At 45.2% G+C, this 15,295-nt stretch overlaps 1 protein-coding gene across 3 annotated transcripts in view; it reads left to right on the top strand.

The window, feature by feature from the left end:
* Positions 1-15,295, top strand: part of RALGPS1 (Ral GEF with PH domain and SH3 binding motif 1) — a 228,681-nt gene that overhangs the window by 201,072 nt on the left and 12,314 nt on the right. For all 3 annotated transcript variants that reach the window (XM_090022095.1, XM_090022096.1, XM_090022097.1), the window contains 3 exons: positions 8,271-8,397; positions 9,386-9,537; positions 12,829-12,880. In XM_090022095.1, the coding sequence (XP_089878221.1) occupies positions 8,271-8,397; positions 9,386-9,537; positions 12,829-12,880 (331 nt within the window). The remainder of the gene's footprint in view (positions 1-8,270; positions 8,398-9,385; positions 9,538-12,828; positions 12,881-15,295) is intronic.

Here is a 15,295-nt window from a genome sequence, read left to right as displayed (position 1 = left end):
TTGGTCTGTACAAAAGAATAGGCATAACTTACTGGCCCTTTGGTTGTCATATGCTTTAGCAGGATTTAACAAATCTTGGAATAAGAAAAACTTTTGGGAGGGATGGCAGTCTTCTTTTGTTTTGTTTTTGATAACTTACCCTTGGCAACTAACCTTTTTGTGCCATCTTTGACATTTTTCCATTTTAATATATTTATTACTTGTAGTCTGCTTTGTAGCTATTCCTTGATCCATATTGGAAAGTTTTGCCTGTAGTCCATTGGCTTTTGCTGTAGTTGCAACTGAAGAGTCAATATTCACTGCCAAATTTTGCCTAGACCTGTGTAGTTTTGAACGTCAACACTAAGTTTTAGCAAACAGAGTTGGTACATATCAATGTTATTTCTTAAACATATGCTGAAAATGGCAGTTGAGAGTTTCCTTCTTTTCTTAAAAACTTCGTCACTGTTCCTGTTATTTCAGTGTAGGGCTTATAGCTCACCTTTCAGTCTTTTTCTGGATTATTTGTGAATTTTAGGGAAGAAAAATAATGGACTAGAGCTCCTTGTTTAAGTTAGAGACCTTCAGTATTCATATGTTCTAATAAAGGGTTGAAAAGTAACATTCGTTTATAACATTTGAAAGATTATTCATGGAAAAATTATGCAAAGGAAAAACCAATGTGATCCTTTGGGATACTGAAGATACGTGTAAACTTTTCCAAATGTTCTTGCCACAGTCCTTTAAACAGCACTTATTGCATTTTACTGAGTTTGTCTCAAGCTCCCCAATGTAAACAGTTTTTTTAATAATGTTTTAATATTTTTATACTTTATTTTCTTGTACATGTCAGCATAGTCTTGACAATGATGCTAATGAAAACCAAACTTGCCTTCCTTCTTGCCAGGTAACTGGAAAATCCTGCTAAAAGTGCTTTGTCCCCCTGAAAGGCGTAATGATGGAATAGCAATCATGGTAACAGTATGCACTAGGATGGGAGCCAAGGAGAATAAAGAGGAAACTTTTCAGTAGCAGATGACTTCATGTAAGGGGAACAAGGGGGAAAAATCACTTGGTCTCAACCAAAATTTAAGGGCAGGAATTTTGTGAGAAGCAGTGTTACACACCACCCTGGCAGATACGGAGCACGCATCAAGCTGCTGTTCTGGGGTCCCAGCATCCTAGCGCTGTGTCTTCTTGCGGTCTCCCTGGGTCAGAGTAGGCTGTTGCATGGTCCCCACCCCCAGGCCAGTGCTGACTTCCCAGAGTTCCCTGCGGCCTAAGCACATCCTTTGTCAGAGCTCCTGCCTTGTCTACCTGTCATCAAGGGTAATGAGGTGCGTAGATCCAGACAAAAAAAAATGAAACTCTATACAATGTATGCATTTCCCTGCCTCAGTTTCCTTACCTTGCTGGGACATTATCTATGCACACGTCAGAGTCCTCTAAGGTGTCCCAGATAATTGTGTTCCAAATTGCTCTTACATGTGCAAACACCTACACGTGATTCTGCCCAGTTGCGATCGTTCTGACTTCTTTCAGCAGCAGTGCTCTATTATTTTTCATAGTCAAAAAAACAAGTGAAAGCTAAGAGCTGGCATATTCTGAGGTGCCTTGAGTCTAGCAAGAGGTACTGCGAGTCTGAAATGGTTGAGAAGCACCGTTCTTTTGGGGCCAATTAGCCCCTGAGCTGCCATCATGTCCCAGCTAAAAAATAACAGATACAGATACACTCTTATCAGATGGAGCAGACTCTTAACTTCTGATTTCTAACATGATTATCTAGTTTCTTGGGAGTTTTTCTTTCTTAAGGTATCATTGTAGGTTGCATTTCGCTTCAGTTTAGAGTTGATGCATTTTATTCTTTAATTTGTGTTTTGGATATGTCCTAGACTTCTGCATGTTTCCAGTTCTGTTAAAAAGTTTACATTCAACAGGGTATACCAGTCATGTTGCTACTGAATATACTTTGCTATTTTTATCAGTGCTAGCGGCCATGCAACATAGGCAAGTTTCTGGCTTTCACTCTTGCTAGTAGAGGCACAAATAAACGTGTAAATTTTAACTCATTATCCATTTCTAAAATCTAGGGTCAGTATTCTCAAAAGCTTCCATTAGTTTTGGTGCCTCTGGTTTCGTAAAGAAGTAGAGGAATTGCATCCTTATGAGTTTGGTTATTGTTTACAAGCATCTTCACTATAGGTGTCATGTGTTACCAGGTGGGGAATCTGGCCCTGCAGTGTTACTGTCATTGGATACTTTCAGATAACCATCTTCGTATTATTTTTGTCAATAATTGCATTTGAATAGAGATCAGTAGTGTTAGCAGAAAACTTTCCTGAAAACATTCCTTCTAAATAAAAGACCACACGAAACAGGGAATCGATGCTGTTAGGAGAGTTAATTTAACTTTTCCTGGCTTCATAGCTTCAATTACATTTAATATATACATTCTGAATTACTGAAGAAATTCAAAACAGGCTTGTTATGGGCTATTTTTGAAAGTATATCTTTTTGTATGTTCCTCTATACAGATGGAATACGAGGAGACAAGTCAATGTGCATTTGATTTTCAAGTGTTGCCGTTCTAGCCACCGTATAAAGTATCAGCAACGTGGCAGTGTGAACATGTGTACTCAGTGGGTTGATACCATGAGCCTTATTAGCTACAGTCAACACAAAAAAGTAATATTTTCTAGTTTTGTTTTGTTTTTGAGCCTACTCAACCACCTCTATCTACTCAAAAAGGTTCTAAATTGTAAATCCAAATCTTACGGTAAGGAGAAGAGAAGGAATGCCTCTCCCATGTGGTTCCTGGACAAATTTGCTGGTGAGATGGGCACAACTTTCTTTTATGCTTGATTTAGCCTAGTGGTGGTAAAAGGTGCTGGTGACAAAACTCTGCTTGTTCACAGGACATTTAGACAATAAACAGACGTTGCATTTGTCCCTAGAGGAAGCTATGTCCCCAGAGCATACAGACGTACACATCCCCTGCCCACTTCAAGTCCCTCTGAAGTATGCCAGATGGGATATGTTAGTACTTTTTCCCAGGACATCCTGTTGTACGTCTGTATAGTTATTCCACTTCATTCCAGGAACAAGTCTGTTAGACCATACGCTCCCACTGGCAAAAGAGCAGCAGCAATGCAGCTTTGAAGGGCACTGCATAAAATGACTTTGTCACTTCTATTTTGATCGGAGTCAAACCTCAGGCCAATCGGTCCCAAGTCAGATGAGATGTCTGTTCATACCTTTACAGCTCATTCAGCTGCCTAGACTTCCCCACCCCTCCCTGACTTTTTCTAGAGTAAGTTGTTTCCTGTGCATTCAAGACCCCCTCTACTAATGGTGCCCTTAGAGACACCAACCATGATGTGGACATATTTGGGGGAACAGGCATTAGACCATCATCTCATTGCACAAGACCAATCAAACAGCAACACTGGTCACTTGCTATGAACCAGGTGGCCAAATTAAAACTGCTGCCTTAAAGTTAAGAGCTTCATACTCATTTCCTAATCCCCATCACTTGCCATCATCCTCAGCTGTCATGATTTCCAGAGATCTTAGAAAACTTGCCATAAATGTTGAGCTCAGTTGAATGGCTGTACTGTGGCTGCAGCTAAATCTGTTCATGCTCAGAAAATAAAACATAGCTAGCTCCTCAGGTTGAAAGGGAAATGTATCAGATCTAAGTTTTTGTGAAAATCCTATGGCAATAAACTACTGTGTTGTCACTTTGTACTTTAATATATGTTGAGGGGCAGATTTGCTGGACCATCTTGTTTTTTTCCAAATATTCTGTAGGTACCTCCCATTATCATAATAATAGTGGGGTAGCTATAAGAGTTAATCAGTTGGTTATAGTTACAATAAGTAGCTCAGTCCTTGTCCGGGCCCTTGCAGGGGAAAAGCACCATTATTTCAAAGCATCTTTCAATGTTGATTGTTCACGTTCTTGTTCTTTCGTAGAATCTTAGAAAGTTAAGGCTGGAAGGCAGCTCAGGAGGTCACACCTAGTCTGACCCCCTGCTCAAATTAGGACCAGTCCCAGCGATATCATCCCAGCCAGGGCTTTGTCTACCCAGGTGGAGAGTGCACCACCTCTCTGGGGAGCCTGTTCCAGTGCTGCACCACCCTCCTCATGAGAGAGTTTTTCCCAATATCCAACCTCAACTTCCCTTGCTGCAACTTGAGCCCATTGCTCCTTGTTCTGTCGTCTGCCCCCACTGAAAATGGTCCAGCTCCATCCTCTTTGCAGCCTCCCTGCAGGGAGGTGAAGGCTGCTATTCAATCCCCCTCAGGCTTCTCTTCTCCAGACTCAGTCAGCCCAATTCCCTCAGCCTCTCCTCACCAGCCATGTCCCCCAGCCCCGCAACCACCATTTTTGTTGCACTCTGCTGGACTCTCTCCAACTTGTCCACATCCTTTATGTAGTGGGGGGCCCACAGCTGGATACAGTGCTCCAGATGTGGCCTCCCCAGTGCTGACTAGAGGGGAAGAAACACTTCCCTTGACCTGCTGGCAGTGCTCCTACTAAGGCAGCCCAGATGCCATTAGCCTTCTTGTCAACAAGGGCACACGGTTGGCTCGTATTCAGCTTATTGTCCTGTAACCCCAGCTCCTTTTCCGTAGAGCTGCTGTTTAGTCAGTCAGTCTGCTGCCTGATCTGCTGCATGAGACGGTGTGCTTTCAGTGTGTCCTGGTTGAAAGCAGCAGGCAGCCGGTAGTATACAGAAAGAGAAGGTTTACCTAAAAAAGACATACCCAGTTTTTGTTACAGAAATATTCACTTGTCTACGTGCATTGCCTTATCATGTTTGTGGGCATTGAATTCTGTTCTTCCCCACGTGTATTAGTTTCCATAAATGCAAAGAATAACAATTATACCAGTATATCTGTACTGAAGTTCTGGTTTAGTACTCCAGTAACATTTGGGGACTTTGTACTGAGGTCCCTAATTCTAGTTTCAGCCATGTGTTATGGTTTATTCAGTAGCACTCTGTGGTCTTTGTGCTCACACACTTGTAAGTATTTAATATAATCAGATGACAGGCATCAGATTTTCTGTGTGCTACCCAATTACTGGTACTGAAGAAAAGGTTGAATGAGACTGCAGGCGACACCAGAAAAACTGAAAGAAAAAGCCCGTCACCAAACCTGCAGTGCAGCACAGGGACACACCAGTAGGGATTTTGGTGCCTCACAGGCCATGATAGTGACCTGAGAGAAGCTCTGTTAAGCTTAGAAATTATGCTGAGACATTTTTCTCCACCCCACTTCAGTTGAATGTCCTTGTAACTTCAGAAAAGTTAGGGCTTCTTCTCTAGGGCTTCGAGTCTCTGTGCTGGGGCCCAGCCCAGGGACTAGGGCTATTGGAGAGGTGGGAAAGTTCAGAATTTTCAGGCATGTTCTTATTTGCCAATAATTTGGAAACATCTGGTGGAAAGCACTGCAAATCTGTGTGTGCATGTGTGCACAGCTCTCTTGTGAAGCCATCCACAAGAGGGTGGAGGGAAATTTTCAAATCAGAAAGTTTTAAGCAATGCAGAGCCTCCTTTGGGACAATCTTGTTGGCTTCAGCTTTGACTTCAGGAAAGCCTGACAGAGCCTTCATGTGAAAGGCCGTAGCAAAACATACGTGAGTGTTAGCAGCCTACTGGCCCTTGCCTGTCAGCCAAGTATCTGTTCAAAGAGTTTTGAGCATGCTGACCCGCCAAGGGCACGGGCCCTGCTGTCATGTACTACTTTATCTATTCCCATCTGTCCTCAGCTACTGTGACACATGATGAACATGGGACCGTGGCACTTCAGGAGCAGAGCAGGCATTCTTGGTTGTCTTGGAGCCCAAACCCATCAACCTTTAGTTGAAATACTGCAGAACCTCAGAAAGCTCGTTTCCATCTACCTTTCTTACACATGTGGTTATGGTTGAAATTCTGGATGAAGAAATGATTAAAAATGCATTTTATGGGATTTGTTTGATCTTTACACAGAAGACCTTGTCTGAAGCCACACGATGTGCCAGAGTGACTCACCCAGCTGGGTGTTAAGTTCCTTCAGTTCTCAGGGACGTGGCAAACAGGTTGTAGCAGGAGCAAATGCAAAGAGAAAGCATTTGGATTGTACGAGAAAAGATAGAAAACAAAATCAGATAAACACAGATCTCTCGTTTGTGTTCACCCACTGGACAGTGGTCTAGATGATCTGTCTGAAAGGTTCGTTCGGTTCCTCTCTGTTGTGTTCCATATTTCTCCTTCTGCAGTGCTCACTTGTCCAGAGGCACCTTCGTTTGGTCATTAAACCCCAGTATCGAACGTGGCCTGCAGTTGACATTGGCCACTGTAGGGACAGGTCCCTGTTGCTGACAGGTTGCAGCCAATGCAGTTAGATCTACCAACAGCTGAGCTCGTGGTGGCATCTTCAAGTCTAAGATATGGAGGAATATAGGTATCTGTAACCTTTTTCCAGGAGTACACCTGGGGAACTGCCCCAGTTTGACATAACTTTAGGCAGCAGCCTGGAAATGGGCAGGCAGGGGTTCTGGTCTGCTTATGAGAGTGCCTTGAGTCTGTTCAGCAGCTCGCTCCTGGGAGCAGGGGTCTGCCCTTTCTTGAGGGAGTCTGTTGGCTCACATGCAGTCTGTGCAGTGAGTCCTCTGGTCAGAGCAGGACGGGTGCTGTGGGGCAGGTTCTGCCTTGGGCTCCATGGCAGGGTGTGCACCTTGGGCAAACCCTGCGGGGATGGGGGAGCACTTCTGGGAGCAGGAGGGGCCGCGTGCCTGGGTTGCAGGAGCAGGAGCAGGGGGTGGGAGTCGTACTGAGGCCTGCCAGCTGCCCCTGCCCACCCCAGCGCTTGCTCTTGCTCTTGCAGCAGCAGCAGTGCCATGTGTCTGCACCAGCTGCCGTGCAAGAGCAGTGCTGTGTGGCTGCAGGGGGCAGGTGCCACAGCAGTGGGACAGTTGTGGTGCCCCTCCTAAGTCAGTGCCCGGGGCTGGTGCTCCTCTTGCCCACCCCTAGGTATGCTACTGGCTGGGCTGAGGCAGAGGCAAGGCTGTTCCTGGTGCTAGCCTCTATCCAAACCCATCTCACAAGATGAGCAGCATTTAAAGGATCTCTCCTATGTGGATTCTGATGGCTGCTAACTATTCCCACTACTCCCAGCTTGTGCATCTCACAGTCGTGTCCCTAAACCAGCAGCCACCCACTGAGGCACGAAGCTTTGGGTGTTTCTTTTTAGAGGAGGGGAGGGAGTTGGTCATGGCTTTTCACATCATTAAACCTCCATTGCTACTGACCCCTTTGGGGCCGTTCTGGTGAAGGAGCAGGGAGTAAAGGGCTGTGGATGCTAAACTCTTCTCGTGTCCCCAAGGAGAGCTCTCTGGTAACCAGTGGGAAAGCTTGTCCTGTTGCTGCTCAAGCTGTGCTGAATCTGGGGACAAGCAGGGCTCTCACTGGCCTTGGTCACTGGTGTTAAAGTTCAATTGGACATTTCAAGAGTGAAGTATAACTGTTTACTTTGAAACAAATAACAGCCTCAAGTCCACTGATGTACCTCCAATGGCATGAGAAGAAGCTGTGTGTTCCCTGCCGCCCAGCCAGGACTGCTTGCAGACAGGGCTTGGGAGCAGGGACAAGAGCAGCTTGACAAAGTCACTATGGCTTTCATGGACCCAGATAAAATCTGGGATATGAGAGAAAATAATTAGCAGCAAGACTTCCTCAAGCCCCAAAGCTTACGGATAATTGAGAAGTAACACATCTGTCTGGCTGTAAGCTACATGAGAAGTCCCCACGTTCCCTCAGATGCTTGTGCTATGAGTCAATATGAGCAAACTGTTTACAGTTGAACAGGGCTGTGAACCAAACTCAGAACATATGTTGTTAGACATTCCTGCTTGCACCCGAAGTACAAACTGCTTTAAGGCTGTATGTTTTATGTTTCGGCAAATCCAGCTGTTGTGAAGGGGCCAAGACGTTTTGTGGGAGTTTGTCACTCAGAATATGTACAGGATTGTTTGAGAAATGATTTCCACTTCCATTTTGCTTTAATTGGATGGATCCTCAATGGAAATGGATGGTGCACCCCAGAGTCAGAACTGCTATTTCATAATGCAGCTGCCTTACAAAGTCTGCAACTCCCAGGTTTAAGCAGTGGCTGCTTCACCATCTCTTATCTTATTGCTGAGACTCTCTGGTAGGTCTTCAAGCCTTCTCCAAAGTAAACAAGCCAGTCCTGGAATTTCTGTTCTTTGCATCAGTTCAGTATTAATTTATCTCTGTTTTTAGGTCCATTAGAGGTGTCAGCAACCATGAGGTTCAATAGAAGACCAACTTGTCCTGATGCCTCTGTGGCAGCCAGTCTTCCAACTCCTCCTGTACCAAGACATCGGAAGAGCCACAGTCTGGGAAACAAGTGGGTGCTCCAGTCTGCCTCAGCCACCGGCCATCCATTACATTAGAGAGGAAAAAATCCCCCAAGCCTTCCCCAACAAGCAAACAAACAAACCAAGATCTTGATGGCTTGTAGATATTTTAGATGGCTTCTTTCTTATCTCCCTTTCCCATTCCTAGTGCCATAGGAGGATTGAGGCATTGCTTGTGTGCTCCAGGGTTTTCCCCAAAGATGTCTTGACACTGGTTTGTTGCTGGATGAGTGCTATGCCTTCTGCTAATGCCAGAAGAAGCTGGCAGAGCTCAGCAGTGCCATTCTTACCCTTTCCACTTTGGCTTGGGTGGGTGTCTGATGTGCATAACAGATTTTCAGCTAAGCCATCCAAGGAAATTCACAGTCTGTTTGGCAACATCACAGTCTGATGTTGAGGAAAGTTGTGGCCTTTTGCACTATATTAGCTGAAGAGTATGGGTGAGAGATGTTCTTTCTTTACCGTTTGCCCAGGAAATTGCAGCTCGGTGACAACATCTGCTTTTCAGTGAAGGTTCCCACATACACCACAAGTGGATGGATTAAGAAAGAGGAGGTCCCCAGGTCCCACTGTGCCTGTGCATTAGTTTAGGTTAGCTGAGAAACATTTAGCCATGGATTAGCTCAGGATCACTTTGTCTCCTGCCCTTACCTGCCTATAACCACTAGATCACACAGTTTCTGGCAGTGAATAGCCTGACCAAACAAAAGCAAAGGCATGCATTCCCATCTGCACAGGTACCTTTATTGACTGTATAGGCCACTGAAATCCAAGGCTTTGTCAAGGTATTTGTAGCACCATATGAACAAGTGGTAGGAAAATGTGAGAACTCCCATTTTACTGCCTGCTACTTAAGAGCTTATTGACGTTTATGGTCGTTGTGTGGTGAGACAGAGTCTGAGTGGAAAAAGCAGGAGTGAATGGATGTTATCAGATTACATAAGAGCATTCACATCTTTTTCTCTTCCAATTTTCCAGTATGATGTGTCAGTTCAGCGTAGTTGAAAGTAAAAGCGCGACGTTCCCGACAGAGAAACCGCGCCACCTGCTGGACGACAGTGTCCTGGAGTCCCACAGTCCTGTCCGAAACCACACGCTCAACTCGGTTTTCACCAATGGCATTTCCATCGGTAAGATCAATGTCGGGGGTGAACTATCTGCTCCTGTGTGTCTGTGGCTTCACGGTGCCCCTCACACTGCAGAAGCACAGAAGCTTTTGAGCAAAGACTGGTACTTTTGTGGGAGGCGGTGCAGTAGATTGAACTGCTTCTCAGTTGCACGCTCAGCTTCTGTGTAGTGTCTGTCTATCCTCACCCCTCGCGCTGGTTTTGCTAGAGCAGGATGGAGATGGCAGGAGGATGTTCTGCCCTTGGTCAGGCTGTGTATGTCCAATACTCTTCATCAGCCAAAAGAGGATTAGTCCAAGAGCTGTATTTGCAAAAGGAATGCCCCTACTGGAAAGACCTGCTTAGAAAGTAGAGTAAAATTAACAAGTTTTGCTAGCCTTCATTAAAACAAAGTAAGGTTTACCTGTGTCTGTCTTATAATGAAGGCACGATGGGGTAGGAAATAACATCACATGAGCAAACTGCAGCAAAGAAGAGGAAAGAGCAGCATTGATAAGAGATGCTCTTATGGTTACGGTAACCTGGGGTTTATTAAACTTTGCAGTTTTCAGGAAGTTACTCCCTCAACCCAGCATGCCTTCCAAAGCCTGCCATCTGCGCTGAGCTGACATTGGGTTTATCCTGAGGCTGATTCTCCCAAGCTCTGACAAGTATCAAAACAGGTGTGGGACAGTCGTTTACACACTCAACTTGAATGGCAGTTAACTGGAATTAGCTGCTGTTGTCCTGGGACAAAGTGTTAATTGGGATATTTCACAAAAACAACAGGCTGTAGGATTCCAAAATAAAAAGCTTTGTCCCTGTTTCTAGCCTTAGAATCACAGACAAATGGGGCTGGAAGGAATGCCAAGAGGTCATCTCATTAAGAAACTGGGGGGCTGTGGTGTAGACACCCACACAGCCAAATGGGTCGCCAACTGGGTGGAGGGCCGCACCCAGAGGGTGGTAGTGGATGGGTCCTTCTCAACCTGGAAGGACGTGGGCAGTGGGGTCCCCCGGGGCTCGGTCTTCGGGCCCGCGCTGTTCAACATCTTCATCAGCGATTTGGATGAGGGGGTAAAAAGCACCCTGTTCAAATTTGCTGATGACACTAAGATGTGGGGGGATGTGGGCACACTGGAAGGATGCAACAGGATACAATCAGACCTAGACAGGTTACAAGGGTGGGCAGACGAGACTAGGATGGGATTCAACACAGACAAGTGCAAGGTGATGCACCTGGGGAGAAACAACTGGCACCATACCTACAGGTTGGGGAACTCCCCTCTTGTCAGCACGGAGGCGGAAAGGGATCTGGGGGTCATCATTGACTCCAAGATGAACATGGGCCGGCAGTGTGGGGACGCGGTCAGGAAGACCAACCGCACCTTGTCCTGCATCCACAGATGCATCTCGAGCAGGTCCAGGGAGGTGATCCTCCCCCTCCATGCGGCACCGGTCAGGCCGCAGCTGGAGGACTGCGTCCAGTTCTGGGCGCCGCACTTCATGAGGGATGTGGCCAGCATGGAGAGGGTCCGGAAGAGGCCACTCGCATGGTCAGGGGCGGCAGGGCAGGCCCTACGAGGAGAGGCTGCGGGACCTGAACCTGTTCAGCCTCCACAAGAGAAGGCTGAGGGGGATCTAGTGGCCTGTTATAAAAATGCCAGGGGGGACCAGCAGGCATTGGGGGAGTCACTGTTTCCCCGAGCACTGCCAGGAGTGACCAGGAATAACGGTCACAAGCTGGCAGAGGGCAGGTTTAGGCTAGATATCAGGAGGCGCGACTTCACGGTCAGGGCGGCTAGGGTCTGGAACCAACTTCCAAGAGAAGTGGTGCAGGCTCCTACCCTGGGGGTGTTTAAGAGAAGGCTAGATGCACATCTTGCTGGGGTTGTTTGACCCTAGTACTCTTTCCTGCCATGGCAGGGGGTCGGACTGGATGATCTGCTCAGGTCCCTTCCGACCCTAGAAACAATGAAACTATCTAATGCAACCCCTTGCCCAGGGAAGGGTTGTCCCTGGCTAAAACCTTGTCTAACCTTCTCTTAAAAACTTCCTCCGTGGGAGAGACTGCACTCCCCACCACCCCACCCTGATCTGTTCAGTGCTGAACCATCCTCAGAGTAATTTCCATCTAACATCCACCCTAATTCATCTCGTCTACATTAATGAGTATGGCCTGCTAGTTGAGTCCCAGTTCAGGTTTGTGAGAACAGTCAGTGGAAGCAGAAGCTGAAAAGTTATTCTTTTTCAACTGACTTCTTCACTGTGCTGCTGCAGAAGGTTTAAGCTTGCTGTTGGTGGGCACAGTCCCAGATTCACTTGCCAAGCCACCTCATGACCACATCAAACTGGAAGTCTGTATTGTTTCAGCCAGAGGCTAAATCATCAAACTCTGCTTACCTCCACTTGCAGGTTTGCTAGTAGCAAGGAACTCTGACTGGTGTGAAACTTTATCTGGGTCAATAGGACTCTGCAGAAGAGAGAGAGTGGTGTCAGCAGGGTCTTGCAGTAGTGAGTGCATCACAAATAATCTGTAGGGTTGGCGATAGAAAGTCACTTTCTTATGTGACCTAGCCTGTCTGTATAGTAGAGAGGAGACTGAAGGACTTTCACTCAAGCAATAAGATCTTGAAACTAGAATTATTTCTAAGTTCTTGACCAAAAGATAAATGTGGGGTGGAGAGACAGATTTTCTGGAATATACTAAACATTAGCAGCTCAGCCATGGACAGGTGGGGCCTGTTTCTGTATATGTATCTCAGTCACCGGGCTCTGCCAGGGTAGGTACAAGAGAGGAGTGATTTAAGGGGGCCAGAGCTGTAAATGGGCTCTGGCTAATTTGCAGTGCCTCAAGTAAGTACATATGGCTTGAGCATCCTCCCCGTTATACACTCTGCCAGCTGATAGAAAGAAAGCCGTGGTCTTGCCTCCTAGAACTGCGTTATAATGCTTGTTTACATGTTGGGGTCTTGAAAATATCAAAAGTCACTTTGCAGGCCTGATTGGATTTGTCTCCTGGCAGCTTGGAGGTTCTGAAAGGAAAAGTAAAAAAGGAATGTATTGAAATTTCTGATATTTAAAACACAGCAGCAGCAGCCACCTTGTTCATCAAAACTGCATTGTAAATGGAAAGGAGCTTGCAAGCTTCTTCCTGTGTCAGATTTTATCTTCATCTTGAAAGTTTGCATTCACTAAGACGTAGCTCAAATATTACATGATAGCGTGGGAACTGCACAATTTTCCAAGAAATCCAGGTTCTTGGATTTTAAATTTCCTTAACCGATTCACTTACCTGTATTCATCCTTTTCTAGGTAGTAGTGAAAGCTCAGAATTTAGTGAGGAGCTGTCTTCGGGGCTTGAAAGGTGAGTTATAACTCATTGTCTTCACATCACGTGGAATTACAGTTTATGTAGGTGCTAATACGCTGTTTTGCAACTGCCAGAATTGGGATATTTCAATAATGTGAAAATGTCTGAAACAAGAAATTCTGTATCAAATGATTGATCCACTAATTTTAGAAACAGACAGCCTTTGGAACAAATGCAACCTAAGTATCATAATTTAGTCTGAGATTATTCAAAATTGAAGTCATGGTCAGTAAGGGGAAGCAGGGAGAGCAGATTCTGTTCCTATAACTATCACCTAAGTACTGCTTCATTAGTAAGGCAAAGTGAATGGCTCAGAAGGGCACCTCAGAAGTCCTGACAGAGGCAGCCAGCTGCATCCCTTCCCTGAGCTGACAAAGCTCCACCTTGAAACCCCCAGGGCTTTAGCCCCCAGAGCTGCTGCTGGAAGCTGTTCCAGATTATTACCCTTAGAGGGATGAGGGCACCTGTTATCAAAGTGGGAGCATGTCTACATGGAGCATGGCAACCATTGCAGGGACAGCCCCAAGCCACCTCTGCATGTGCTGGTTTCTCAACCAGAAACAGGACAGGTATGTTCGCACAGTGTTGAACTGGAGCTAATCAATCCTGTGTCTCAGCAGAGCTAATTAATGCAAGTGCCAAGCCATACAAACACAGCTATCTTGTATCTGGCTGTGGAGCCTGCTCTTGCGGAAGAAATGCTTCCTTGCGCCATACAGATCTGCCATACGATATCTAGAAGTGCATGTGAACATGTCTGATAGAAAAAGGCTCTGTAATTTAGCAAACCAAAGCAATCTGAGGTTGAGTGACTGGAAAGTGAAATTTGGCAGAAGAGTACCATGTGTCTTGGTAACACTGCAAAGGGAATCAATCTGAAACATTTTACCAACAACAGGGGCTGCTGCTTCACTCAGGCCTTTCAGTCAAGCCTGGAAGTCTTTCTGAAGCAACCTGCTGTAGTGTGAATCAAGTGGTGAAGTTCCTTGGTCTGTGTCAGGCCAGAGGTGAAGCCAGATGTTCATCATAGTCCCTTCCTGGTCGTACAGTCTGTGAGGCCCAAGCTCTGGGCCTGCTGCTCAGCTCATCATGCCAGAATACGCCGGCTTGTCGAAACAGAGAGACAACGCAAGAGGACTTTGCCCGGTTGCACTGCACAGCAAAATTCTCCCTCGGGATTGCAGTGAGAATAGGAAATGTTACAATTGGAGCCTGTGCCATGAATGTGTAATAACCAGTCTGAATAACCAGACGTGGTGCATACCAGGAACATTTTCCTGACTCTGTCCAAGCAGGCGCTTAGTTCCTTTCCACCTCTGCCTTCCCATTCTTCTTCACAAGAAATATCAATGAGTGGGGGCAGCACATCTGCTTTGCTTCTCCCATACCTTGGCTGGGAAGGCGGGGGGCAGAAAAGAGATTGTCCTGTTATTTGCAGGACTTTCTGAATTCACATAATTAAAGCACGATTATCAATAAACCTCATCATCATTATACTGGGGCCGTTGCCTAATTCTAGTATACACAAAAGCAAACCAGGCAGGCATGTAGTTGTTTCCCTGAATCCTCATATCCAAACAGTACTCTTAGTGGTAAATGAAAGTAAATATGCATAAAAATCAAGATCACACTAGTTTTGATTTGAAAAGTATAAAAGGCGATGGGTAAGATGCCCAGCTCCAGCTATTCTTGAAACTCTACAAATAGGAAAGAGATTATAAGAAATTTGGTCTGCGGAGAACTAACTCATATGTAAGCTACTACCGAAATTCATCTCCCTCCATTTTATATTGAGAAGGAACATTCATTGCGACATGCAGACAGGATTGTTTTTGAAGAGTAACGTATGCTTTAAAATGCAAGCACCTTTTCTTGAGGAAATGAATGTAATGTTTATTTATTCTAGTAGACTGGCTTAACAGTCCAAAGGTTGGTTTATTTTGAATTCTCTGTAAAGTGAATTGTTAATTTAACACTCTAGAATCTGTTCCAAACTGTCATTGTTGAAAGCATCACACTAGCATTTCCCTTCTGAATTGAGCTAGCTACATTTTTTGGACAGCTATTTTATTTTCTTACGAATGCAGTGTTGAAATGACCAAAACTATTCACACATTTGAGTTAAACTCAGTAAATAATTTGGACCAAAATTGGAAAAAATAATTTAGTCAAATTAAAAATTCTTTGTTTCAGTATTTTTAACTGGTACATTTTTACTTCTCAGTTAGAAATGATCTTTTGTTTTATAGCGTAGTTTATTTTAATATAAGCAGGAGATGGGGCCACCTGAGCCATAAACTGTAAACATTTCATTTTGGGTCAAATGGAATGTTTATTCACCCTGGGAAAAATTGTTATAGTTTGGGATTCTTGTCTTTAACTTTGGCATGAAAAAACCTTGATATTTTG

Source organism: Crocodylus siamensis, chromosome 11, assembly GCF_052110815.1.
Source record: "Crocodylus siamensis isolate JL-2025a chromosome 11, ASM5211081v1, whole genome shotgun sequence".
Taxonomy (NCBI): domain Eukaryota; kingdom Metazoa; phylum Chordata; order Crocodylia; family Crocodylidae; genus Crocodylus; species Crocodylus siamensis.
The sequence above is the reverse complement of the archived record's forward strand: the minus strand, read 5'-3'. Positions and strand labels throughout refer to the sequence as shown.